At 41.4% G+C, this 26,324-nt stretch overlaps 5 protein-coding genes across 8 annotated transcripts in view; 1 reads left to right on the plus strand and 4 right to left on the minus strand.

Moving 5' to 3' along the window:
* The window catches only part of LOC118827525 (zinc finger protein 501-like), a 139,650-nt gene that overhangs the window by 76,834 nt on the left and 36,492 nt on the right, over positions 1-26,324 (plus strand). Inside the window, exons 1-3 of one of the 4 annotated variants that reach the window (XR_005008875.1) lie at positions 13,879-13,986; positions 17,536-20,405; positions 25,275-25,567. Coding sequence is in view for 1 of the 4 variants with exons in the window: in XM_036598914.1 (XP_036454807.1) it covers positions 17,642-18,607 (966 nt within the window). In the remaining 3 variants the exon portion in view is untranslated. The other 3 variants (XR_005008874.1, XR_005008876.1, XM_036598914.1) reach the window with 3 other exon arrangements.
* Positions 1,478-8,410, minus strand: LOC118827529. The gene is made up of 9 exons (XM_036598925.1): positions 6,947-8,410; positions 5,899-6,220; positions 5,159-5,237; positions 4,332-4,688; positions 4,090-4,195; positions 3,621-3,932; positions 2,881-3,499; positions 2,040-2,766; positions 1,478-1,937 (listed from the first exon to the last, which is right to left on the minus strand). Exons 6-8 carry the CDS (start codon positions 3,636-3,638, stop codon positions 2,690-2,692), a joined length of 714 nt encoding a protein of 237 aa, XP_036454818.1. The 5' UTR covers positions 3,639-3,932; positions 4,090-4,195; positions 4,332-4,688; positions 5,159-5,237; positions 5,899-6,220; positions 6,947-8,410; the 3' UTR covers positions 1,478-1,937; positions 2,040-2,689.
* On the minus strand, positions 9,786-10,474 carry LOC118827532 (histone H2B-like). Its single transcript, XM_036598930.1, has one exon. It carries the CDS (start codon positions 10,445-10,447, stop codon positions 10,073-10,075), a length of 375 nt encoding a protein of 124 aa, XP_036454823.1. The 5' UTR covers positions 10,448-10,474; the 3' UTR covers positions 9,786-10,072.
* LOC118827533 (histone H4) lies at positions 10,710-11,364 on the minus strand. The gene has a single exon (XM_036598931.1). It carries the CDS (start codon positions 11,336-11,338, stop codon positions 11,027-11,029), a length of 312 nt encoding a protein of 103 aa, XP_036454824.1. The 5' UTR covers positions 11,339-11,364; the 3' UTR covers positions 10,710-11,026.
* LOC118827535 (histone H3) lies at positions 12,284-12,720 on the minus strand. The gene has a single exon (XM_036598933.1). It carries the CDS (start codon positions 12,712-12,714, stop codon positions 12,304-12,306), a length of 411 nt encoding a protein of 136 aa, XP_036454826.1. The 5' UTR covers positions 12,715-12,720; the 3' UTR covers positions 12,284-12,303.

Below are 26,324 nucleotides of genomic sequence, written 5' to 3' on the forward strand. Positions count from 1 at the left end.
TTTTAACTTTAGGCTCATTTTGCTCACTCTCTCTTCTTTAGAAGGTGCCCCCACCCCCCACCCCCATTTTTGCAATATCTAACTTCTTCATAAATCTAAGGCCTAACTATATAGCTACTCTCACTTGCATTATTTACATAAGCTTGAGGCCAAGCTGAAAGGCTACTTTTGCTTACACTACCTTCGTCATAAGCCTAAAACCACTGTTACTTATTTTACTACAACAAAGGCACAAGGCAAAGTTAGATGCCTCCCATTGCCTACTCTGACTTTATCATAAGTCTAAGACCTTGCCTTCAACCTACCTTGATTTTCTCCAACTTCACCATAAACCCATAGCATAGCTCTAAACCTAATATTACTTACTCTACTTTATGAGCCAGAGCTTCAGCTGAAAAGTTAAATTTGGCTTACTCAGACCAAGTCATCAGCTGACAGCCTACCTGTTGACCTGCTTTCATTCCTCCAACTTCATCATAAGTGTAATGGCTCGCTATTAACTCCATCACAAGCCTGAGCCTCTGCTGTAAGATTATTTTGACATTCTTTAACTGTAGTTATATAGCTACTGCTTTTCACTCTAACTTCCCCACAAACCTAGGGCCTAGCTCTAAACCTACCATCACTTACTTTACCTACATTGTAAGCGTGAGGCCTCACTAGAAAGGTCATTTTGCTCAATCTGTTTCTTCAGAGGCCTAAGGCCCTACACTTACTTACGCTAGCTACATTATAAACCTGAGACCCAGCTGGAAGATATTTGTTACTCTAGTTTCATCATAAGCCTAAGACTAGTAATGCAGAATAAGGAACAGGAGCTATAGAGCTAGGCCTTAGGTTTATGCTTTACTATAACTCCCTCATAAGCGTTTGCTCTACATCTACTTTGACATTCTCTAACTTCACCATATAACCATGGCCTAGCTCTAAACCTAATGTTACATACTCTATCTACATTATGAGCCAGAGGCCCAGCTGAATAGCAAATTTTGTCCTACTCCTACTATATCATCAGCTGAAAGCCTATAGGCACTGTTACTTACTCTGACTACTCCATAAGCCTAAGGCCTAGCAGTAAGATAACTAAGCAAGTAACAGTAGCTAGGAAGCTAGGCCTTAGAGGTTTATGATTCCCTTTAAGCATTATTATAAGCCTACACTGTAAAATGTAACAATTGCACTAACTTAATTTTTTTGGGTTTACTTTACTCATCTGTTACACTTGCTAAGGCAAATCTAGTAACACATACCATTTGTTGTATACTCCTTAGTTACCGGCAACCAAAAACGTTTCTTGTACTTGGTAAATAAAGATTCTGAATCTGATTTTGATTGCGTGTTAATATTAAAAGTACAGCTAACAAAATAAAGGTTTCGCTGAAGTTAGGTAAGAACAGTACATAAGTTTTTATCTTAAGTAACAAAAGCATTGTAAATGTCACAAAATGATCTAAAAGGAATATGCATATGCTTGGTATTACTGTTTCTGACATCTTTATTTGTAAAACAAAACACTGAAAATATTTTAAACACACATTTAATTACAAATTAAAAGAATGGTGCGAGACCCTTGAGGTGAGCGCAACCACAAGTTTCACCAGCGTGTACATCAGCCTGTTGTTCTGAGCACTGATGTCCTGTTGTGCTGGTGCGTAGCGCTTGGCCATCTTCACCCTCTGTATCACAGCAGCATCAACAAGATCATCCCTTTTTGTGCAGCAATAGAGGGTATTGCCCCAGTGTGTTCTGTACAACTGGTTAAAATGCTGTGGCTGCTTGTCATGCTCTTCCACTGCATTCCAGGCTTCAAGGACTCTGTTCCTCTGCTCAGTGGTAAGTGACAGCTTGTCCTCTGTCAGGCCAATATTCACCAGCAAAGAGCAGAACATTTCCAGCTTTTGAAAGCCAGGAAGAGGGTTTGGACTGCAGGCATCCTCCTGTTAAAAAATGCCATACGAATGTTGTAAGTACAAACGCATACTTTTTTTTGCAGTAGTCATTGCACTGTGTAAAATTTTAGCAGACACACAGCTACTCACAAAGGTCGGAGGGTGAACAGTGGAGGTTTCGTCGCTAGTGAGCGTGATGTGAGGCAAGTCAGCATCCAGTGCATCGTCATGTGCCTCCACGTCGCTCTGGTACGCCTCATCAGCTTCACCTGGATCGGGCTGCTCAGGGTGAACCACTTCCTCCTCTGGACTGGGTCCATCATTGACAATGTCCTGAAGAGAGAAGGATTCACCCGTGCTCTGGCTGAACAGGTACTCTAACCCAACCAGCTCATTGGAGGGGACATCAGCAGGGGCCCAGAGGTTCTCCTCCACAGTCTCTCCGAACAGCTGCCGACAGCGGGTGTTGAGGCGGTCAATCAGTGGCGCAGAATAAATCCTGTGGTGCCATCCTTTGCCACCAAACACAGCATCGGAGGTCCGGTCTGAGTTCCACCGTGCTATGCCACTTATCAGATAAACCCGATAGGGCCGTGCTGCACAGTGGTGACCTGAACATCACAATAGAAGGTATTAGAATAAAGATAGGGTCAAGTGTCGACCCTACAGCTTACACTTATATATATCTGGAATCCTGTTCGGTAGAACTTTGTGGAATCCTTCCAGGCTGTTGTTTCCACACAAACATTTATAATAGGGCACGTCCACGTTATTGATGGTTGTGGTACGTGCCACCCTATTCATATGTTCATATGTGGTGGATCCTGAATGCACTCCAGATGTCGCTGCTGGGCTGCCCACATCTCCTCAATGGCCTCTATAAATGCACATACATATGCACACACACACATACAGTGTGTTAGGTTCGCTTTGCATGCTGCACTCTGTGTTAATGTTGTAATAACTTTTTTTTGTATGAGATCTTTTTTACCAGCTGTATTGAAGAGGCTCACTCCATTCTCGTCTCGCCCAGCGGGACCTTTCAGCTCCTCAATGGCCAGGTGGACGAGTCGGAATGTTTCCTGAGCCCCGAGTGTAACCCTCCGAACATGGTGTTTCAGCTGCTCCCTGGAAATATAGCGGCGTACAACATCCTCATCTGACACAGACTTCAGCGTTGGCAGGTCCTTAGCTCTGACAGCCCTGATGATGAGCTCTGTGCAGTTGTACGCCAGCACTGTCCCAGCCAGCGCAGACTTGAACATGGCATACTTGGAGTGAGACTCTGTGTGGATGGCTGCATCAAACCGGTGGATCCAGTGAAAGATGTCCAGATGCACAACCATCCCATTGTCCACCCAAGGCTGGAACAAGGTCTCCACAGCTGTTAGGCCCTGTGCACGGCAACACCCACTGTCCACATACAAGATCTTGAGGACAGGCTGATTGGCCAGCCGAAACCTGTTCATCACTCCATGGCACATCGGCTGCAGCTTCTCAGCAGACTCCTCACAGGTCAGCACAAAGGAAACTATTTGGGAGTGCTCATTTCCAATGCTGGTGAACCACTCAGCTGAGCCTGCACCCTCCCCAGACAGCTTCTTCACCACCTAAAAAATATGTTTGCATAATATGATAGCCACTGTTAGATTCTATAATTGATTTTTTAAAAATAATTTTGCAACTGTGTTTAGCATTGTACAGCATGGCATTGCGTTTTAATATACATACTTTCTTGGTGGAATCCATTTTGAACACAGTGCCAAAAGTGGAGAGGATTTGGCTCCTGTAATCCTGCACATTGTTGGCCGCTGCCAGCAGGAAGGCGTGTCGCAGGAGCCATGCAGAGGGAAGCTCTGCAGTGTGCCCGCAGGGACGATCCCTCTGGGTTTCACGACAGTCATGAGGAGTGTGGTGTACAGGTCCTTACGTTGAAGGTACTCCTCAACATGATTCTCCTGTATCTGCCGCCACACCTTGACCATAGTGTTGCCTTCGGTCCAATCCCTCAGAAGACGCACAACGTTCCTATCCACACCATGCCTGTAAGTGGAGTCACAATCAATACGTTGAGGTTGATTTGAGCGACTACTTTAAAGTCAGTTTAATGCACACCTCCTGGTGAGGATGGCAGGGAACATAGCTTCATGAGCCTCACTAAGCTGTGATAAAATAGCGGGATCCCACGCAAGCCACTGACCTACTGTTCCACCTTCTCCACTCCTGGCCGTCTTTGTACAGGGTCCACAGCACAATACCTCAGTGAGCATTGTGTACCAGCTGGACACATCACAGATGTGGCGTACCTGATGTACATATAATAATAAAAACCATTAGCAGCATATGACTTTCTGCACTCTTAATTTTGCATATTTACATACACAGTAAAAAATACTCAACTGTAATGTAATTCAACTCAAACACAGTAGAAGTGAATTATACCTGGGGGTGGTAGCCAGACTTGTAGAGGTGCACATTCTGTCCTCTACCCACACATTCATCACCTCGAGGACACTTCAGGGAGTACCTCCACACTCCAACAGGGCGCCACACAAAGACTCGGCTCCTTGGCTGAGGAGTTGGCAGACCACCCCTGATGTAGCCGGGAGGTTCCGGTGGGTAAAACCGCATGCAGTCCGATTTCATCACCCGTTGCCTCTTGAACAGACCAGCATTGTGCCTGTAGATTTGAATTGGAGTGAACAGCCCTCTTTCGGTGTCCTCTTTGAGCCAGGAAATGTCAGCAAACGGGATGCCATTGGGGTTTTCCCACAGACGCACCCAACTCTCTAGCTCCACCTGCAACGCACATAACATACACAAAACATTTGGTCATTATTGTGTACAAAATAATATTAAAACAAGTAATTACCAAAAAAAAAAAAGAAACAAGTAAAACAAACTGTTCTGATTTACGCTGTTTGTATATAATGTGAATAGCACTTGCAGGGGTGTCACTGTGAAGTGATTCCACAGGATAATCATGGCCCTGGGTTGTGGACGAGGACTCTGTGTGCTGGCTAGTGGATGCGTTCTGTTTGGGCCGGACAGATGGCTCAGGCTGTTCTAGATGGACAGTGGCTTTTTTGGCCGGACAACAGACTCTGGTTTCTTCGGCTGGATAGCCGCCTCAGGCTGTTTTGGCAAGACAGCGAACTCAGGCGGCTTGATCTTGGCCGTGGGCCGATGAATTTACCAAACAAAGTAGTTTTGTATTATGAATTTTTTTAGAACCCGTTTGACATCCATTAACTCTGTATCTTACTTACCTTCCACAGACTGGCTTGCAGCTAAGAGTTCAGTGTCATCACCTGGCCATGATGTAGGATCACACTTGGTGGTGCTTGTCTGCGGTTGCGGGAAAACAAAGGTATTGTAACTATCTAGATTTTATGACATACCAGTTTTTTATTGACACATTCAGCCGACATGATTAAAATAACATTTAACTATTAATGTACAATGCTATTCTGCTCTCTTCCTGTTTCATAACACTTACTCTGTCCTTATCATTAATATACTTCCTGAACCTCTTCATCTGCACACTTATGATGTGCGTCACTGGTGTGTGCAACCACCTCCTCACAGAACTGTATGCCTTCTGTATTCTTTCCCTCTGCTCATCACTGAACTGCTCTGGCCTGTATTTTTGGGTAGGGTACTGACTGTAGAGCTCCCACGCCTCTTGAAAAGTGTGATCCTCAAACCCTCTCTGACTGTAGATACACCTGTCAATGTTGTCTTGTGGGAAGCTCTCTGCATATTCTGCGAGGAAGTCTTTCACCCACCCGTTCAGTATCTCAGCCTTCCTATGTGGGTTTGCTACCTCTGACCTGTGCTTGTCAATTATGCTGGAATCATATACGTATGAGTAAAGCAACTTTGCAAAACCACTAATAATAGCCATAGTTTTGTGCAAACAGATATGTAGGTAATTTCTTTTAAGCATGCCATCAAATGGTTTTTAAATGCATAGCCTACAATAGCATTAAAAATATAATATACTTACTCTTTCATGTAGCCCACACCGTTTGCCACAAGCCAGCAGAATGGGGCATTCTCATACTGCCCAAATGGCACCACCAGCTTTCCCAAGCACAGCTGATGCGATGGTGCAGGGATACCCTCTGCTTGAAGGAGTCTCTCTGCTTGGGCCAGGGCAGTGGCCTTGTTCAGCAGCTCCTGTGGAGGTCTCGGGAAGACCATTTTTTCTCCCGATAGTAACGGGCTTCTTTAGTCACCACTAGTACAGCCTGTTGACGTTTCGCAGGGGCATCTGGGTTGACGACGCGGATAACTGGGGTTGCCATCTTCAGTTCTAGCTAAAAACACTTAGATACAGTAAAGCCACAACAACAGCAGTGTTTGGTGTTGGAAAAAGTATTCAGATTCTTGTGTAAGTAAATGTACTAACACAGCAATGTTAAAACACTCAATTACAAGTAAAAGTCCTGCATCAAAAATCCTACTTAAGTAAAAGTACAGAAGTTTTAAAGGTAAATTGTAGTATTAAAGTAAACGTACTGGTTTGGTTCCTCTGACTGATATATTATGATATATGACATCATTAAATTATTCATATTGAGGCATGAGAGTTTAAGCAGCATGTTACTGTTGGAGCTGCTGGAGGTGGAGCTGGGTTAAACTACTGCGTTTTATATGCAGAAATACCAGAGAAATCTGAGGGGTTAAAAGTTATACAAGAACAAGATTCTATTGTCACTGAGGTAAAACACAGATGCACTGTGACACCCTCAGTTAGACAATTGGGGTCGCCGCAACATCTTTATTGCTCAAATAAGTTATTCAGTCTTGTGTGTTTCAACCTATTTAGCTGGCTAACACAAGACAGAATGGATATCGACAGAAAATTTGCCGTGAGCATAACCTATAAAACCAGTCATTTAAAAGAACTCCGGTATGCTAAGAGACACTAACTAGCGGTAATGTTAGCCGGTTAACGTCAACAGAACTCTTATAATAATGCTTTCATTGAAACAGAACTCTCAAACGCTCATTCAAACGCTGTTCTTCTAACATTGTTTCTCAAATCTTACCTTAATGCACGTTCACCAACGGGTCACTTGTATCTCAGAGAAACGTTAGACTTGCCCACAGCGGCAGCGATCAAGCATCGACAAGAGACTGCTCTAGACTTGTACACAGCGGCAACGATCGAGTATCCGACACACGATTAGTCTAGACTTACACACGGCGGTAGCGATCATGAATGCGATTGGTCTAGAGTCTACGCAGTGTAGGAGTCACCGTAGACTCCCAATCAGATCGCAGAATTCGACCGTAGACTACCAATCAGATCGCAGAATTCGACCGTAGACTCCCAATCAGATCGCAGAATTCGACCGTAGACTACCAATCAGAACGCGCAACTGTCCACAGTCGCTGTAGACTTTGCACCACCGCTCAGTGTGGTTTTGAATACTTCTGCATTCTTGGCTGAACTACAATATTGGGTGAGATGGTCCAGAGCAGTATTAAGTTAAGCTGTTTAAGGCATTCTTGTCAAAACGTTCTGCCGTTCAGTATAAAGTTGTTAAAATTAAAAATTAAAGCCTAGTTTAGCTGTTAATGGAAGATACTGAGTTAGCTGAACTTGAGTGGCTATATAAGTCCAAAATACAAAATTATTCTAAGATCGAAGGAGTGATTTACTCAATTTTCTTAAGTGTATACAGTAGTAAACAAATGTGTTGTTCATACTCAGTTCAGGGAATTACTCATGGTCAAATGATTTGAGTAACCTAAACTTAAATGGTTTAAAACAATCGGTTTCCTCAAACCATTTAAGTTTGCCTAACTCATCAGATTTCAGTGACTTACACTTAAATGGTTTAAGGCAATCGGTTTCCTTACACCATTTAAGTTCACTGAACTCATTAGGTTTTACAGTGTAAAGGCATGTTCAGCACCTACTTGTACTTTATCATCATAACTTCTTTATAAGCCTGATGGCTCCCTCTTTACCTTCTTTCATTCATACTAACTACATTAGGAATCAAAGCCCTATATATTAACCTGTTTTACTTACTGTAACCTCAGCATTAGCCTGGGGCCTGGATGGAAGCCCACTTTTGCTTACTCTGACTTCATCATAAGCCTAAGGCCTTGGTCTACACTGACTATTCTTTAATATTTCTACAGTATAAGCCTCATGCCTAGCTCTGAGCTTACTTACTTACTCTAAGTACATCATGAACTCAAAGCCTTGCTGTATGCCTACTTTTATTTCTGTAATTTCATCAGAAGCCTAATGCCTTGCTCCCTTCCTTCTTTTATTTCATTGTTTTACACATGGCCTACATCTAAAAATATTGTTGCTTGATCATAAACTTAAAGTTTAGACATTACACCTTCTGCTCCTTACTCTGTCATCATTAGCCAAAGGCATTGCTCTAAATGGCTGTGTTTACATGCAAAGATTTTTGCCAATCCGATTGAATACAATCTGATTACAGATTCAGACTGAGGTGTTTATATGCACACTCTATTCAACGATTTGATGGAAAATCTTCGTTTACATGCTCACTACAAGTAATCCGATGCAAAATGACGCACATACTGGAGTAGCGTTTAGAGTAAACGTTACCATGACAACGAACATCACGTGAGGTCCAGTCCACGTGATATGAGTTTCCAGTTGGCGCGCTTGTGTTTTAATTGCTTTAAAATGATGTCAGACGTGCTTCACATGTGTTTATAAAGGAAGCGGCGAGAGGAAGACGTCGTGTTCTGAGACTCATAAGCTGGTCGTCCGTCCCACCGCCGTCTTTTAAAGCTCAGAGCATAAACTTCGTCTCCCCTGCAGACCCGTTTCTGCTCCGCCATGCTGAACGGTATAAACTTTCGCCATGACGCGACGCACATGCGCAGAACATACTTACACGTTCCGATTGGAATGTAATCGGATTCAGGCGTTTACATGGCTATTATTCTTCTATTTAACGGATTATTTAGAAGTTTACCCACCTCGTTCAATCGGATAGAAATTGTATTCCGAAAGGCCTCAATCGGACTAGTCTATTCCGATTGAGGTGTTTACATGGACGTGTTCTATTCCGATTGAGCTATTAGTCGGATTATTAACGGATTATCAGGCTGCATGTAAACGTGGCTAATGTAGCATTTACTACATTATAAGCCTGAGCTTCACCTCTAAACCTCCTTTAAGCACATATAGCCTAGCCCTAATCTCACTTATGCTTTCTCTAACGTCATCATGTGCCTATGGCCTAGCTCTAACAACACAATAAGTCTAAAGTCTAGCCCTGCACCTATTATTATACACTCTAACTACAAGAGTAATCTGACACCTAGCTGGAAGCTTCCCTTTGTTTAACTTCATCAGACACCTAAGGCCTAGCTCTAAACCTGCTTGTACCCACTATAACTTTACTATTAACCTGAGACCTACATATAAACATACATATGCTCAATCTAACTTCATCATAAGCCTATGGTCTGACTAACCAACTACTTTCTCACACTAACAACATCATTAGTCTGGGGCCTAGCTCCACTGCTTAAAAGAATATGTATGTAAACAGCTCTTATTAATACAAAACATACATATGTGCACACAATTTTTATTCATGAATACACATGCACATGAAAAAGAAGGAAGAGGAAAAAAGAGAAATGCATTTTTAAATGCTTCTTTAAAAAATGCACTGAGCTTGACTAACAAAAGGTGGAACTGAGTTCCAGTTCAGTGGCATAAGTGAAAGAGACCTTTTCACCTTTTCTGTATTACAGAAAATGCTTGCAGAAGACCCCTTTGTGCAGATCTTAGATCACAGTTAAGTCATTTAGAGCCTTAAAAACTAACAGCAGAACTATAAAATCTAACATGAAAGATACAGATAACCAGTGCAGTTCTTTCAGAACAGGAGTGATGTATTTGGTGGAGTATATCTCACTTGCATGTTCATATAATTTGCATACATACATAGCGTGCCATTACCCACACAATACAGGAATAGGCAAACAAAGCAATTGCGCGGGAACACCAGACTAACAGTGCCGTAACATTTTCTCCTTACCTCCGAACAGAAACATCGTGCGTTTTTTTTTTCAAATAAAACAAAAACAAAAAAAGCTCCTTACACGAAAACGTGGGTGGCTCTTAAAAGAGCCGTTGGGTTTGTTGAAGTCTTCGTCACCTTTTACTTAGAGCTGGTGTACTTGGTGACGGCCTTGGTGCCCTCAGACACGGCGTGCTTGGCCAACTCACCGGGAAGAAGCAGACGCACGGCAGTCTGGATCTCCCTGGAAGTGATGGTGGAGCGTTTGTTGTAATGAGCCAAACGGGATGACTCACCGGCGATGCGCTCGAAGATGTCGTTGACGAACGAGTTCATGATGCCCATCGCCTTGGAGGAAATGCCGGTATCGGGGTGGACCTGCTTCAGCACTTTGTACACGTAGATAGCATAGCTCTCCCTCCTGGACTTTCTGCGCTTCTTGCCTCCTTTCCCGGCCGTCTTGGCCACGGCTTTCTTAGATCCCTTCTTCGGGGCGGACTTCGCTGGCTCAGGCATTGTTCTTCTCTTCGAGCACGACTGAAGAATGAGGGGGAGGGGGACCGGCGCCCGGCTTATTTAGACTCCGAAATTCAAAGTGTAACAGGCTCCGCCCTTCCGGGTGCCTTAAACGATCATTGGACAACGTATAACGGCTCGCTTGGGGGACAACTTGCCCAACCCCCCTCCCTCTCCCTCTCCCTCTGTTCATCTTCCCGCGCATTCTTAGCTACTGTTCTCTGTAAAATGCATTTATCCTCGTCAGGCTTATTCAAAATAAAGCGTTTTTTTTCCTCTTCTATACACAGGCATGCAAGCTATACGCTCATCAACTCACGAAAGCGCATGAGATAAAATGATGGTACAATGTTAAACACATTTTGGGACCATCATGCTAGCTTACATATTCTACCCCATTCTTTCTCTAGTTCTAGCATTAGATTAAGTTCGCTCTAATCTGATCGTTTTTAAAAGTTGAGGAAAAACACATCTGGCCTTTTAATTACTACCGGATGAGGCACGGGAAAGCTCTTTCGGTGGGTATGTGGGGTGGCTCTTAAAAGAGCCGTTGGGTTTAAAGTTGATCGAGTCGAGCGTTTAACCGCCGAAGCCGTACAGGGTGCGTCCCTGACGCTTCAGGGCGTACACCACATCCATAGCGGTGACGGTCTTCCTCTTAGCGTGCTCAGTGTAGGTGACGGCGTCCCTGATCACGTTCTCCAGGAACACTTTAAGCACACCACGAGTCTCCTCATAGATCAGACCGGAAATACGCTTGACGCCACCACGGCGAGCCAGACGGCGGATAGCCGGCTTGGTAATACCCTGGATGTTGTCGCGGAGTACTTTGCGGTGACGCTTTGCACCTCCTTTGCCAAGACCCTTCCCTCCCTTGCCTCTGCCAGACATCCTCTCTTGATTCTTTTCTTCCTCGACGAAAAGAAACTCAATGATGCACTGTAGGGCCGCACACGCCTATTATGCTCCTCTACAGGACCTAGTTGAAACCAAAGCACTGAAGGCGGAGCCACGCGCAACAGACACTACAGAGAAAACACCACACACGATGGAATAAAAAAAAAAACACACAAAGGAAATACTGCCATCGAATAAATAACACTCGTATTATTTTAACTATTACCATTACCAATATCATTATTAGTAGCAGCATTTCACAGCCTTCTAAATTGCATGTTATTTTAGGTCGAAACGTCAAAAATTGTCCAGAGTACAAAAGATAAAAAGGACAGGAAAAGAAAAAAGAAAGATATTTATAAATTGCAATACAATTCTTCTTAATGTAAGAAAATATTTCATAACTAAAAGTCAAAGTGGGTTCATCTAGGCTGCTCTAAATGTAAAGAACTGTCATGTCATGGAGTAAGGAGTCTGTAAGAAATATATGTGTGTTGTATATAATCGAGTTAAGAGTTAATGTAGGACATAAATGCTACAGCTTTCAAGCATATGTCATGAAGCTTGAGCGCCATCCTGTGGTCAAACTGTGACCCGGCAAGACCAAGAAAGACCACTAGGCTCCGTACTGTAAATGATGAACTTATGTATGAAATGATGCGATTTGGTCGTTGTGATTACTCTAAAATGATCATTTCATCCTTTCCCATTTTATGTACGCAGTATAACAAATATTCAATTCAAGTAGTCACTTTGCATATCTTCACTTTTGTTCGTTTTCTTCGTTCAGCAAATTAATAGACGGTGCTTCTATTATACAATCACATACGGAGCTCTCTTATTACGTCACAACACGATAGAAGCCATGCGTTACTAGGACAGTTGCTCTTTTGGCCTGAAACAGTTAAGTGGCTCTTAAAAGAGCCTTTTTGGGGTAATCTGGATGCACTCCGCTTAATTTAAGCGCGCTCTCCGCGGATACGGCGGGCCAGCTGGATATCCTTGGGCATGATGGTGACTCTTTTGGCGTGAATGGCGCACAGATTAGTGTCCTCAAACAGACCCACTAGATACGCCTCACTGGCCTCCTGCAGAGCCATGACGGCAGAGCTCTGGAAGCGGAGATCAGTCTTGAAGTCCTGAGCGATCTCACGCACCAGGCGCTGGAAAGGCAACTTACGGATCAACAGTTCTGTTGATTTTTGGTAACGGCGGATCTCCCGCAGAGCCACGGTGCCGGGCCTATAACGGTGAGGTTTCTTCACGCCGCCGGTAGCCGGGGCGCTCTTGCGTGCAGCCTTAGTCGCCAGTTGCTTCCTCGGGGCCTTGCCCCCAGTAGATTTACGGGCAGTCTGCTTGGTTCTTGCCATGGCGTCAAACACTGCTCTTCTCGCCAACAGAAAAAGAATAACCTCACGCACATGCCACGGCCCTTTTAAGCGTTCGAGCTGCTCGCCGCTCATTGGGCGTCTTGGATCTGCCCGCCTCACATTGGACGGCTGTCCACGCGTCGGCTAAACGCTATTGGGCGTCCTCTGCCGCGCAAACATTTTTAAAACACAAGACACTGCCCCAACGCCCTGGCGGGCTCCTGTACCACAGCCAATCTAAGTAGTAATATTAGTAATTCAGTAATAAACTGATTTTTGGTTCATTCATTATTACACGCCTATTATTTCACAGTGACTAACAAATCTGAGAAAACTTCTTTTAATGCTGAGCATGTGAGCCACAAAGCCATCATTTTGTTTACAAAGTATTACAAATGAAATTGTATTAAAGGTAAAATATAATGAGGAATGTATAATAAATAAAAAAATTAATAAAAATGTAAAGATGGGCATTATCTACCTTATCATATCTTCTATCATATAACATCTGTTAGCTAAGACACATTCAGCCAGTACTAGTCTAGCACCTTGGCTTTAATATCAACACATAGGCCTACCAATGGCACAACAGCTAGTTTCTCTCACTCGAATTTAAACAGTGGACAGTGGTTGACTGACAAACTGCAACATTCGCTTGTTAGATTAAAAAAAAACACCAGCTAGCAAACTCCTACCTATCAATAACAGCATACAGAGTGATCTGTGATTCAATGCAGGACACAAGAGGACTGCTACTAATGATTATAATCATTGTGTTGCTGCGGAGTCATAAAGTAAAGGAATCCTCGTCTGCGATACTTACTGGAGCCACCACACCACAGACAACCAAACTGTAACTGGCATTAGTGTGTGTGTGTGTGTGTATGCGCGTGTGTGTGTACAGCGAGCGGGGGAAGGGTAGGGAGAGAGAAATCATACATTTGTTTGGGACAAACTTCTTCAAAAAAAAACCCTAAAAGGGGCTAGACACGCCTCAGGCAAGGGCTTAGGCTTTTGAAGAAGTTAGAGTGAGCAAAATAACCTTTCGAGCTAGACCTGGGATTTAAAATAACGACCGTTCCGCCTGTTTCCGTGACCGCGTGGTTCCAGTGTGAAGCCGCTTCAGACCAGGTGGTGGCGCTAATTCTGTAACTATAACTTTCTCCAACTGCACTAAAGCGGAGAAGAAGAAGATTGTGTCGTGGTCCGCAGTCCACGCCTCCGCGCTCATACAGTGTCAGAGGAACATAAACAAGAGCTGAATTATTGAAGGTGGGGAGCTGTCCCTCATTCACCAGTATCTTCCAAACTGTTTTGTTAAATTTGTTCTTTACAAAGTCTACGTCAGTTTCACAGCGTGTTCTTAAACCTCAGAATTGTTCGCACCTCTGTGCTCTTCAGTGTGTGTAGATTCTGTTCTTACCCATAAACAAATCACAAATAAGAAAACATTGGTGATTGTTCGAATCTTTGTGAAAACTGCGTACGTGGGTTTTAAGAAGAATCTGGTTGGTGAACGAGGCCCATTGTTCTTCACTCACTCTGAGACAAACAGCTGCGTTCTTCCGTCACACAATGCAGTCCGTTAACAGAGTAAGCACTGTTGCTAGGCAACATGAGGGCGAAGATAAAGCTATAACAGCTTATTTGCGTAGCCACTCCATTTTGTATTTAGGTTGTTATAAACGAAACATGTTCATGTCTATTGATGCTTTAGTGAAGTAGAAATGCATGTATTTTTGTTCTCTTTCTGTAAGGACTCATTGTAAAGGACAGGTTGGTAAAACTGTAGGTCTAGCCTGGGACTTTGTTTTTAGCCTTTAGCTCAAGAGGCAGAGTTCGGTTAGTATTAGCTTAACCGCGCTTGCTGCATCACTGTGTTTCTCGCCTGCTGTCACGCGTTTTAAATGAAGCTGCGTTAAGGATTGTAAGCCTAATTCCTTCGTGTCTCTCGAGGGAACCTCTAGCGTAACAACAACAATAATAATAATAATAATAATAATAATAATAATAATAATAATAATAATAGTACTGTTCGTAAAGCGACGAAAAAAATGTGACTAACGTTAGTTTTTAATACATATTTGCATTTATGAATAATATGGCAATAGCCATGTATCCACCACGGCTGAAGTTGCTCCTTATTCTGATTCAGTGAGCGACTGTAAACAAAAGGGAGTGTTCACGTTCGCATATTTGCTGCGCAGGTTCCATTTTGACAGACTTAGGTTAGATAAACTAATAATGAAGACAAATAAATGTAGAATTTGTACTAGATATATTTGCCCTACCATTTGTGATTATAAAAAATGTGATTATGAGGTAATAACCTATTTCGTTTAGCAGATATATGATATCCCTTCATTTAATTTTTACTTACGTTATTATATTGCAAGTAGTTTAAAGTATGACATTGAAGATAGAATTCAGTCTTGAGTTTTCTAAGGTAGACAGGCTAATCTGATATAGATTTAGTAGTATGTTCCAATCTCAGAAGTAGCTGGCAATCCAAACGGAGAACCAGTTTGTTCCTAGAAGAAAAACCTGGTTTTAATGTGGCCCAAGCTGGTTTGATACTTAAAAAATAACTGGCAACATGGCAGTTTATAGAGCAGTAATGCACACGGATAAATAAATGGGAAGCTGAAACTCTGTGTGAATATTGAGAGCCTTATTCACACTGTGCCAGAGAAATTCCATACCAAAGACAGAGAACACGTCTACTGCTGTAAGGAAAACTTGGTTTTAGTCTGGCCCAAGCTAATTTAATAATAAAAAATAACTGGTAATAAGACGAATAAAACAGTATTGTACACAGGTAAATATTGTACATCTGATTTTTCTTACAGAGACAGATTGGTTCTCCATTTACAGACTCTATTTTGTCTCACCCTAATACACGTCATTACCTTATATTCATATTTTTTTACATTCACAATGGTAGGGCAAACAGTACAAATTCTTAATTTATTTACGTATTTCCTATTAGTTTATCTAATTAACTAACTGTGTATAATGTCCTATAACCGAAGTTCAGAAGTGTTCAAGAATATGACAGCGGTGTTAAAATGTTTTGCTGTTCTATGTTCAAGAAATTAATGCATTCTTTTATACTGAAAAAAGCATTTACAAACAATGATTTTGCTTAAAAGCTCCATATGAATCCTTTAATTTTGGATTCACTCTGGAGCGCCCTCTAGCATCTGATAAATAACATTTAGGAGCGGCTAGAGCCTCCCTAGAAGTGGCTTGTCAATGCTCATGATTACACAAATGTGTCTACAAGTTTGTGAATCATTTCAGTTCACTTACTGCCCTTGTCCACCTTAAAGGGGACATATTATGAGAATCTCCCTTTTTCAGTGCTTGTGCACATACATTTGGGTATGTGGAGTGGACCATCCTACAAACTGTGAAACAAAACATGGGATTCGACAAGCTGTTCAGATTTTGCTCCCCTTACAACATAAAATGGGGATTCATTAGAATTATACCTCCCCGTATCTGAGTAGCTCAACCCATGGCTTCAGAGCTACTTCTGCGCAATGTTGCCAACTTAGAGACTTTGTCACTAGATTTAGTGACTTTTCAGACCCCTTCAGCCACTGTTACTCCTAGCGGCAAAGCTAGCGACATTTTGGACAAACCTTAGCTACGTTCTATAGAAGAGTCTTCACTACTTCCCCGCAAGCAAGAGACACACCTCTCTCTGCATCTGCTCTGTTCAGTGAATGGCAGAGAGGCGGAACAGTATGTTCAGTCCGCACAGCAGCTGATTTAGACGTGAATAAGCTGCATGTGTGCGAACAGTGTTGCCAAGGACCAGTCACTAATCTATATGGTTTGCACCTCTTTTGTTTAATTTAAACTGTTTGATCTTGTGACTGTTATCACCTGTCAGCTTTGTCTGATTGATCGTTTTACATGTAAATATAGCCAAAATCATAGCACAGCCCTTGTCTTTAAATTATACTTATGGTGATTGAAATTATGTGTGCAGAGTGCACAGCACAACTTTGTACACCACGCCTCTGAAGCCTCTACTGAAATACAGAGCATGTAATTAATTCCACATAACCCTGCTGTCCTCCAAAAGCCAGCTGTCTCGGCGGTCCACACAGACACAGAATAAAGTCTCTGAGGTGTGCAGGGCCATATTGCTCTTGCTGCAGTCTCTCTGCCGCCAGGGTTTCGGAATATTCATTGTACAAGCTCCTCAGCCATGGGTGATCAGTCCATGAGGTTATTTTTAGTTTCAGATCTTCAGTCAGCTGTTTAAGTGAGTTCATGTCTGTGTGGTGTAAGCACCCTCAGACATTTGGTGACGAAGTTTATTATGCTCTGCATTTGTCTATATATGACTGGAGTTAAGGCCTAATGGGTCATCTCTGAGACCTTACTGAAACAAACAAAAAAACACCTGTAGCAAAATTGATATTTCGGCTCCTTAACAACCTGTAAAGCAGAAGATGCAGTAACATTCAGTTAAAAAATGTACGTAGAATAAAACGTATCAAGGTTCGAATTGTTTTGTTTACCTTGGGATGTAATGGTGTCGGTTTTTGAATAATACCAGTCATTTTTGCCTTTGGAGAAATCCAGCTTAGCCCCAGAGTTTCCAATATGGGCATCGCTACATTACTTCAGTGGTCTACACTTAGAGTTTGAGTGATTAGGTGATTGGCTTTTCCACATCAGATTAATATTTATTCTTTCTTTACACATTCTGCCAGTTGATGCAAGTGAAGCATTCTTGATTTGGATCAGACTACTTTTGTTTAATTGCACATTGAGTTCATCTTTTCTTTTTTCTTCTTCCAGAAATACATGATGTCCTGTTTCAAGTCTTCTCCTGTGTGTGTGCTTTTATAAACACATGAGAACATTCCAACAAGAGGAATATTAAGCTATAGAACAGGTTATACATATGAACATGACGTCCAGAAGACGTTCCAGTACTCATCAAACATCATCTGGCACCCTCCACATGAACACATCTCACAGACAAACACAGAAACGCAGCAAGGAGAGAAATCAGTACTGCTTGGAGTGTGGAAAGAGTTTTACTCAACAGAGCACTCTCAAAAGACACCAGCTCATTCACACAGGAGAGAAGCTGTATTACTGCTCAATGTGTGGGAAGAGTTTTAATCAAAAGAGTACTCTCAAAGTACACCAGCGCATTCACACAGGAGAGAAGCCTTATCACTGCTCAGAATGTGGGAAACGTTTTACTGTACAAAGTCATCTCAAAATACACCAGCGCATTCACACAGGAGAGAAGCCTTACCACTGCTCAGAGTGTGGGAGGAGTTTTAATCAACGCTGTTCTCTCCAACAACACCAACACATTCACACAGAAGCTAAACCGTATTTCTGTCCAGAGTGTGGGAAGAGTTTCAATCAACAGATTCTTCTCAAAACACACCAGCGCATTCACACAGGAGAGAAGCCGTATTATTGCTCAGATTGTGGGAAGAGTTTCAATCGTCAGAGTAACCTCCAAGAACACCAGCGCATTCATACAGGGGAGAAGCCATATCACTGCTCAGAGTGTGGAAAGAGTTTTACTCAACAGAGTAATCTCCAACAACACCAGCGCATTCACACAGGAGAGAAGCCGTATTATTGCTCAGAGTGTGGGAAGAGTTTTAGTCATCAGAGTTCTCTCCAACAACACCAGCGCATTCACACAGGAGAGAAACCATATCACTGCTCAGAATGTGGGAAGAGTTTTATTCATCAACGCCATCTCCGTCGACACCAGCGCATTCACACAGGAGAGGAGCTGTATTATTGCTCAGAGTGTGGGAAGAGTTTCAGGCTTTCAAGATCTGTGATGACACACAAGTGTACTAAGAGCAGTGGTGGAAATACGCAGCAATATATGTAACCTCAGCACCATGCCAGTAGTAAAAGTTTGTAGGGAATGGTGCTTTTTTTTTAGAGGGAAAATCTATCTATTGTTGTCCTTTGCAGGGCGGCATGGTGGCGCAGTGGGTAAAAAAGCACCGTTCCCTACAAACTTTTACTTCTGGCAGTTGTCTCACATCAAGAAGGGCCTGGGTTCAATTCCCAGCCGGGCAATCTGGGGTCCTTTCTGTGTGGAGTTTGCATGTTCTCCCTGTGTGTGTGTGGGTTACCCGTGTCTCTTCTGGGTACTCCGGTTTCTTCCCACAGTCCAAAGACATGCAGTCAGGCCAACTGGACATGCTAAATTGCCCCAGGTGTGAGTGTGTGTGTCAATGTACATGTCTGTCTGTCTGTCTGTCTGTCTGGCCTGCAATGAACAGGCGACCTGTCCAGGGTGTATCCTGCCTTCTGCCCAATGACTGGATGGGCTCCAGCTCCCCCCTGCGACCCAGAAGGATAAGTGGCTTAGAAGGTGTGTGTGTGTTGTTCTATGCCCTTTCTAATACATGAGCATAAAATGAAGTACATCATTAATAATATGGTGCAAACAATTCAGAAGCTCCACATTCGATAATAAGTTGTTTACTTTGTAATTATTATCACTATAGACACAGGAGTATGAAGAACTGCGAAACATCAAGCTGTCGGTGTAATGTACTGGTCACCTCTACTCAGTGTGGCCTACGCATGCCTGTACACAGCATAAAGTCACATACAGGCCAGACTATCATCCATGAACTTTCCATTATTCTTTTCAGAGACTTTAAAGATTGTTGGTGGTCTTTGTGATTTTTGGAGAATGACTGATACCTGAGAAGGGTGCTATGATATGAAATAAGGACCTATATGCCCATCTCCACTCTATCCTACCAGACATGATGGCAGCCGATGGTGCAGGAGTTGGATGCTGGTATCTCTATCATCATATAACTGGGTGAAAGGTGATTATTTGGGGACGTTCATAGCCTTCAGTCTGACTGAGTGTCAGACTTACTGACGTCATTAGGATGTGCAGGAGGGATACTATGTTTATTGACTGAACCTCACCAGTGACACTGTGTTCAGTTATGTTGCTGAACCAATCCAAGTCTGAACTATAGTTTATAATTTGATTTGTAGTGATGAATCAGTAGTTAGGCCCATAAATTTAACTTCAAATTAAATAATGAATATGTTCTCAAAGTGCAAATTTTCAGCATTAGTTTGAGGGTATTCACATCTAAATTAGATGAATGGTATAGGAATTACAACCATTTTCATACATAGCCCTCCCATTTTTATGGGCACAAAAATAATTGGACAGTTGGCTCCCCATCTGTTCTATGATAAGTTGTGTCTTATTCCCTTGTTGTTTTACTTAGTAGTAAGCAGATACAAGGTCCAGAGTTGATTTCAAGTGTGGCATTTACTTGTAGAGAAAGAAAGTTCTCTGATATAGCCCCATTCACTGAGGACTCACTCGGGCGCCCTCTGACGTTTAGCGGTTTGATATAACGGGAGAAACAGAAAGCAGCCAGACTCCTGTTCAACTGGCTCTCAATACGTGTGAGATTTAAAATAATGACCGTCCTGCCTGTTTCCGTGACCGCACGGTTCCAGTGTGAAGCCGCTTCAGGCCAGGTGGTGGCGCTGATTCTGTAACTATAACTTTGTCCAGCTGCACTAAAGCGGAGAAGCAGAAGATTGTGTTGTGGTCAGCAGTCCACGCCTACAGTGTTGTTGGAGGAACAAAAACAAGAGCTGAACTATCTGAGCTATTGACGGTAGGAAGCTGTCCGGTACTTATTGTTCTTCATTCACTCTGAGACAAACAGCTGGAGACACATTTGAGTTTTCAAAATAAGATTTGATGCGTTAAAAATTGATTGGCCAACACAGAAGCAGCTTCATTCAAACCAGTAGTACAGTTCAGAGTAATGTGAGCTGTTGGGACAGAAAATTTGGATGATAATGTTTTTCTAGTTGGGTTTGGCCAATATAGAGCAGTTTGTTTCTGATTTATTCGTGCTTTATACTACACATTTGCGAGTTGGAAAACTTGTCAGTTAATTTTTTTGCGGTAATAATGCTCTTATCTAGTGGATTAGAATACGAGTGCTTTCCAGCCAAGTTTTAGAACAAGCTTTGTGATTCTTGACTCATCTTATATGCTTCTGTTCTTCTGCGTGCTGATGTTATCATGTCAACGTCAGTTTGAATACATAAATCAGATTTCATCAGCCATTCACTTATAAAATAATGTGCAATAAGAGGTCATGTCATGTTGGACGTGTAGTTGTAATTAATGTAGAAATAGTGACTGATATACTGGTATTACCCAAGATGAGTATCATTATTTGTACAAATTTGATGAGAAAACAGCAGTTTGTTCTAAAACAATAGGAAATGCTTTCTGAAAGCTGTGCATGTCTGGGTGAGAGTTGCTGGTCAATGGCTGCTAGATTAAGAGCTTGTGTATATGGTGGGTGTTTGAGGTCTATTCAGAGGCAAGTGTAGGGTGGGAGATCCATTCAGGACTTGATAGTCTAATTCAAATGTTCCTAATCTCAGTCCTGGAGACCATATGTTCTGCATATTTTTGTGCTTTCCTTACTGTAACACTCACAGTTCAACATTTAATCAGTTAATGAATTGAATTAGGAATGCTAGATAAGAGAAAGTATAAAAATGTGTTTAGTTTGGACACCAGGACTGGAACTGGGAACTTCTGATCTAAATGAAACTGAAAACTGATCCTTGATCTTTCACTCTCTCTCCAGACAGCATGAGTGTGAATAGAGATAGATGGGATGGGTAGTCGTATTCACGATGAAGACGTTTTATGGTCTAAACAGTACCTCAGTCATATATGAAATCATTACTGACAGTCTTTCTCTTATTTATAAATAAATAAAATAAAATATTTGTGTCTTAATTCAGTACATTTTTCCATACAACAAAAATAAGTAGTGCAGTCCATTCTGGAGACAGCTGCCCAACTAGTTATCACCTTCAAAGGCACGTGTCTCATTGGTGGGCATTTTAACCACAGCTGTTTTCTTTACATTGAGACTGTTGTGGGAATTTATTCTGTATAAAGAACCGGCTGCTGTAATGAGTCATATATGCTGTTTTATACTCGAGTTGCACCAGTATTACACATAAACATGACTACAAGTTTGTAAATCATTTCAGTTCACTCACTTTCTTCATCCACCTCAAAGGGGAATTACATAAATTTTTCAAAATGTCTGCATAATAAAATGAAGCTCCTTTCTAGGGAAACTTGCCGAGTCAGAATTCTTCACAATGGTGATGACAAGAACAAGCAATGTCCACCTTTAAAAGCTCCATCACAGAAAGTTCATGAAATGGTTAGATGCATGCTGCCTGATGTCTGACACATTGTTTATTATAGTTTTGTGAGAAAGTTTTGAAATTCTGAAAATGTATTTTACCCGTTTATTTTAATCAATTCATGGTGGAGGTTTACATGATGTGTGAATGTTGTGAGGCAAAATAGCCCCCAAAGAAAATTTATTTTTCCAGATTTACCTCTAGTTTACTATCATTAGCATCAAGAAATCAGAGTCTGTAAGTTTCTCTACAATGAACCATTTCACATCAAAATACTCTGAATGATTCTGTTTACATCTCAAGGACACTCAAAGAACAAAACTGTTTTTAATTTTATATAAAAAAAAAAGGACTTGAAATTAAATGAAATGAAAAAATGTTGCCCACAGTCAACTAAGATGGCTGATATGCATTTTGTAGAGTGTTTTATGTATTTTTGTCTGATTTATTTGCACCTAGTGTGAAATCTAGCTGTCAACCTTCACATGCACTCATGTGTAGCAATAAAAGACAAAACAGAGCAGGCTAAAATAAACTTTTGTTGTTTTGTATTTAGAAAAATATTCAATTTCAACTTTAATATCATCCTGTGAATTACACTACATTCATCGTTTCAGGATAAGGTCAGGATAACATCTTGGCTCCCATTGTGTTTTTCCCCACACATGCTGGAAAAGTGAGCTGCCTTCAGCCATTCTGCTTGTATTTTTCTTACCTGTAAAAGATACTCTTCCTCAGTCCCTCTTTCTAAGCCCCATAAGCTTCTGTGAGGTTCAGCTCTGTAGTCCCTGAGGACAGAATCAAATGGACAGACTAATTACAGATAAAAATGTTACTGAACCACAAACAAGTTTTATCAAACATGTGCTCAGACGGGGGAAACCAGTAAATTGGAGTCTTTCTTGACTGACAGGAGAAACTTGGTTTTGTTAGTTCTATGATCAGAATCACAATCACTTTTTTTGCCAAATGTATCACACAATGAAGGAATTTGTTTTGGTAGGTGCACACATGTAGGACATGTAGCATACTGAAAAGACCAGACAAGCACTCGGACTATTAACAAATAAAAATAAAAATACAATACATAGAAAAAAAGAACAATAAAGAGCCATGTGAAATGACCTAAAGACAGGTGTGAATATCATGCAGAAATGAGTATGTACACATACAGTCTCCTCTACAATTATTGGCACTCCTGATAAAGATGAGTAAAAAGAAGTTTGCTTTTTGGTGAATTAGCTGAATTTCACACTGATAAAATGAGACAAATGCAATCTTTAATTGAAGTTCATTTTTCTCTGAGGACTAAAAAAATCACTCAAGATTTAACCCACAGGGGCCACAATTATTGGCACCCCTGCATTTAATACTTTGTACAACCTCATTTTGCCAATAAAACAGCACTTGGTATTCTCATAAAACATCTTATAATAAGATTGGAGAATACAGAGCAGTGACCATTCCTCTTTACAGAATCTCTCTAGTTTGTCCAGGGTTTCTTGTCCCTTCTCCTCTTTAGCTAACTCTCCTATTTTTCCAGAAATATACTGGCACTGTTTGTAGCCTGCTCCCCAAACCAATATTAAGGTAGAAGGTAATCACACGATCGATAACAAACAAGGCCTCACCAGAGAACTCGTAGCTAGAGAGGAGAATTACACTCTGTAATGTCATCCGGGTTTCTCAAATGCTAGAGGGCACTCCCAAGTGAGTCTAAAATAAATGGGTTTAGATGGAGCATTTGAGCATTATCATAGTTTATAAAGGCTAAAACATTTTCAGTATAAAAGAATACATTCATTTTCTGTTGTATTTTTGAGTGCTTTTGAACTCCAGTTATAGAAATTTACAGTTATAGGAGTTTACACAGAAGTTTTCTTTGCTTTTTCAGAAGATTGGAACCCCACCACTCTATTTCATGGGCAGCAGACTGAACAGACTTAGCCAAAACAGTGAAACAAATATTATACCTGAATAAAAACAATAAAAACCTTCCCTTCCCTATACGTCCATGCTCAGTTACACAAGCACTGTCAATCTAAAGTCACATAAGAATTTTCAGCTATGATCCAACACACATTCTTATTCTTTTGATCTTCTTCCTGTACAGTGATCACTTGTCACATCCTCTTGTACTGTACCAGTCAATTGTGGCTGGTACTGTCATGGCAAATCACAAAACAGTTCAATGCTGTTATCACCTTGAGAAGATTATTGACTCATACAGGTATTTATTGTCACACTTTGACAAATAGTTTTGTTAAATTTGTGTGAATAGCAAGCCTGCATTAATGATGTGTGTTGGTGCTTTATTCAAAGAAGCTTAACCAATGATCTTGTCCTTCCTATAATATATGCAAACCATAGGATGTTACTGTTTTTAGTAGTCCAATGCAGCGAAGCACAATCAGGGAAAAGCCTCAGTGCTTTACAAGGTCTCATTTAGCCATTCCTAGTTGCAGGCTACAGATCCAAACAGCAAAGAACAGGTTTAATTTCACCTTTCTATACCTTCAGTGGCTGCTTAATTTCACTCTCTCATATTTAAATCATTTTTAATCATCTAAACTTGTGTCGGTGTTTTTGTTAGTCAGAATCGAACATGTTCTGTTCATGGCAAAGCAGTTAGCATGCTAGCAAAACCAACGCTAACAGTGCCACTCTCCTTTTTAGCAGAAATGTTTAATATTTATCAATTATTCGATAGATAGTTTGAAATTTATAGAATAATGGCTTTTTTACACAAATACCATCATATACAGTATACCCTGGTGAAATGGCAGGAATGTATGAAGGTATGAAAAAAGATACCACTCAAGCCTATACCCAAGTGCAACAGGAAATCATGGATCACTGCTTGAAACTTTCTAGACACTAGGATCAGTTTTAAAAAGTTATATATAAATGGAAACAATGCTTCAGTTATATTTCGAAGAATTTCTAGGGGTGCCAATAATTGTGGTACATGTGGTTTTGTCAAAAATAATTATTTCATGATGAGGGTTTTTTTTTCTCTGAATAAATTTTATTCAGTTAAAGGTAGAATTTTTCTCTAGAGAGATTAAGCTAATTAACCGAAAGGTGAATTTCGTATAATCCTTTCTACTCATCTTTAACAGGGGTGCCAATAACTGTGGAGGAGACTGTGTGCAGGTCTGAGTAGACATAATAACCATTACGTACAGAGTATTACAGAATGATTGAATGAATTATTGTATTAAAGATTAAGTAAGTAGAGCATTTATGTTTTGCATCAGAATACTTCTGTTACACTGCATATTGAGTTTAGATTTGTTTTCTTCTTCCAGAAATGATGTCCTGTTTCAAGTCTTCTCCTGCACTTTCCTACCCATCTTAAATGTGCTTCTGTAAATACACCAGGACATTCCACCAAGAGAAATATTAAGTTGCTGAAACAGGTGAAATATAAGAATATGGCATCCAGAAGACATTCCAATACTAACCAAATGTCACCTGGTACCCTTCACATGGACACATCTCACAGACAAACACGGAAGTGCAGCAAGGAGAGAAATCACTACTGCTTGGATTGTGGAAAGAGTTTTACTCAAAAGAGTCATCTCAAGACACACCAGCGCATTCACACAGGAGAGAAGCCATATCACTGCTCAGAGTGTGGGAAGAGTTTTACTCGACAGAGTCATCTCAAAATACACCAGCGTATTCACACAGGAGAGAAGCCGTATTGCTGCTTAGAGTGTGGGAAAAGTTTTTCTCGACAGAGTCATCTCAAAATACACCAGCGCATTCACACAGGAGAGAAACCGTATCACTGCTCAGAGTGTGGGAGGTGTTTTAATCATCAGAAAACTCTCAAAATACACCAGCGCATTCACACAAGAGAGAAACCATATCACTGCTCAGAGTGTGGGAGGTGTTTTAATCATCAGAGTACTCTCAAAACACACCAGCGCATTCACACAGGAGAGAAGCCATATCACTGTTCAGAGTGTGGGAGGAGTTTTACTCAGCAGAATTCTCTCAATCAACACCAACGTATTCACACAGGAGAGAAGCCGTATTACTGCTCAGAATGTGGGAAGAGTTTTAATCAACAGATTCACCTCCAAAAACACCAGCGCATTCATACAGGAGAGAAACCATATCACTGCTCAGAGTGTGGGAAGAGTTTTACTGTACGGAGTACTCTCCAAGAACACCACCGCATTCACACAGGAGAGAAGCCGTATCATTGCTCCAAGTGCAGGAAGAGTTTCAGGCATTCAAAGACTGTGAAGGCACACAAGTGCTCTTAGAGCAGGGGTGAAAATTGGCAGTAATCAGTGTAACCTTAACACATTCCAGGACTAAAAATCTTCCAGCCCTAGTTTCACAAT

Source organism: Colossoma macropomum, unplaced genomic scaffold (assembly GCF_904425465.1).
Source record: "Colossoma macropomum unplaced genomic scaffold, Colossoma_macropomum, whole genome shotgun sequence".
Taxonomy (NCBI): domain Eukaryota; kingdom Metazoa; phylum Chordata; class Actinopteri; order Characiformes; family Serrasalmidae; genus Colossoma; species Colossoma macropomum.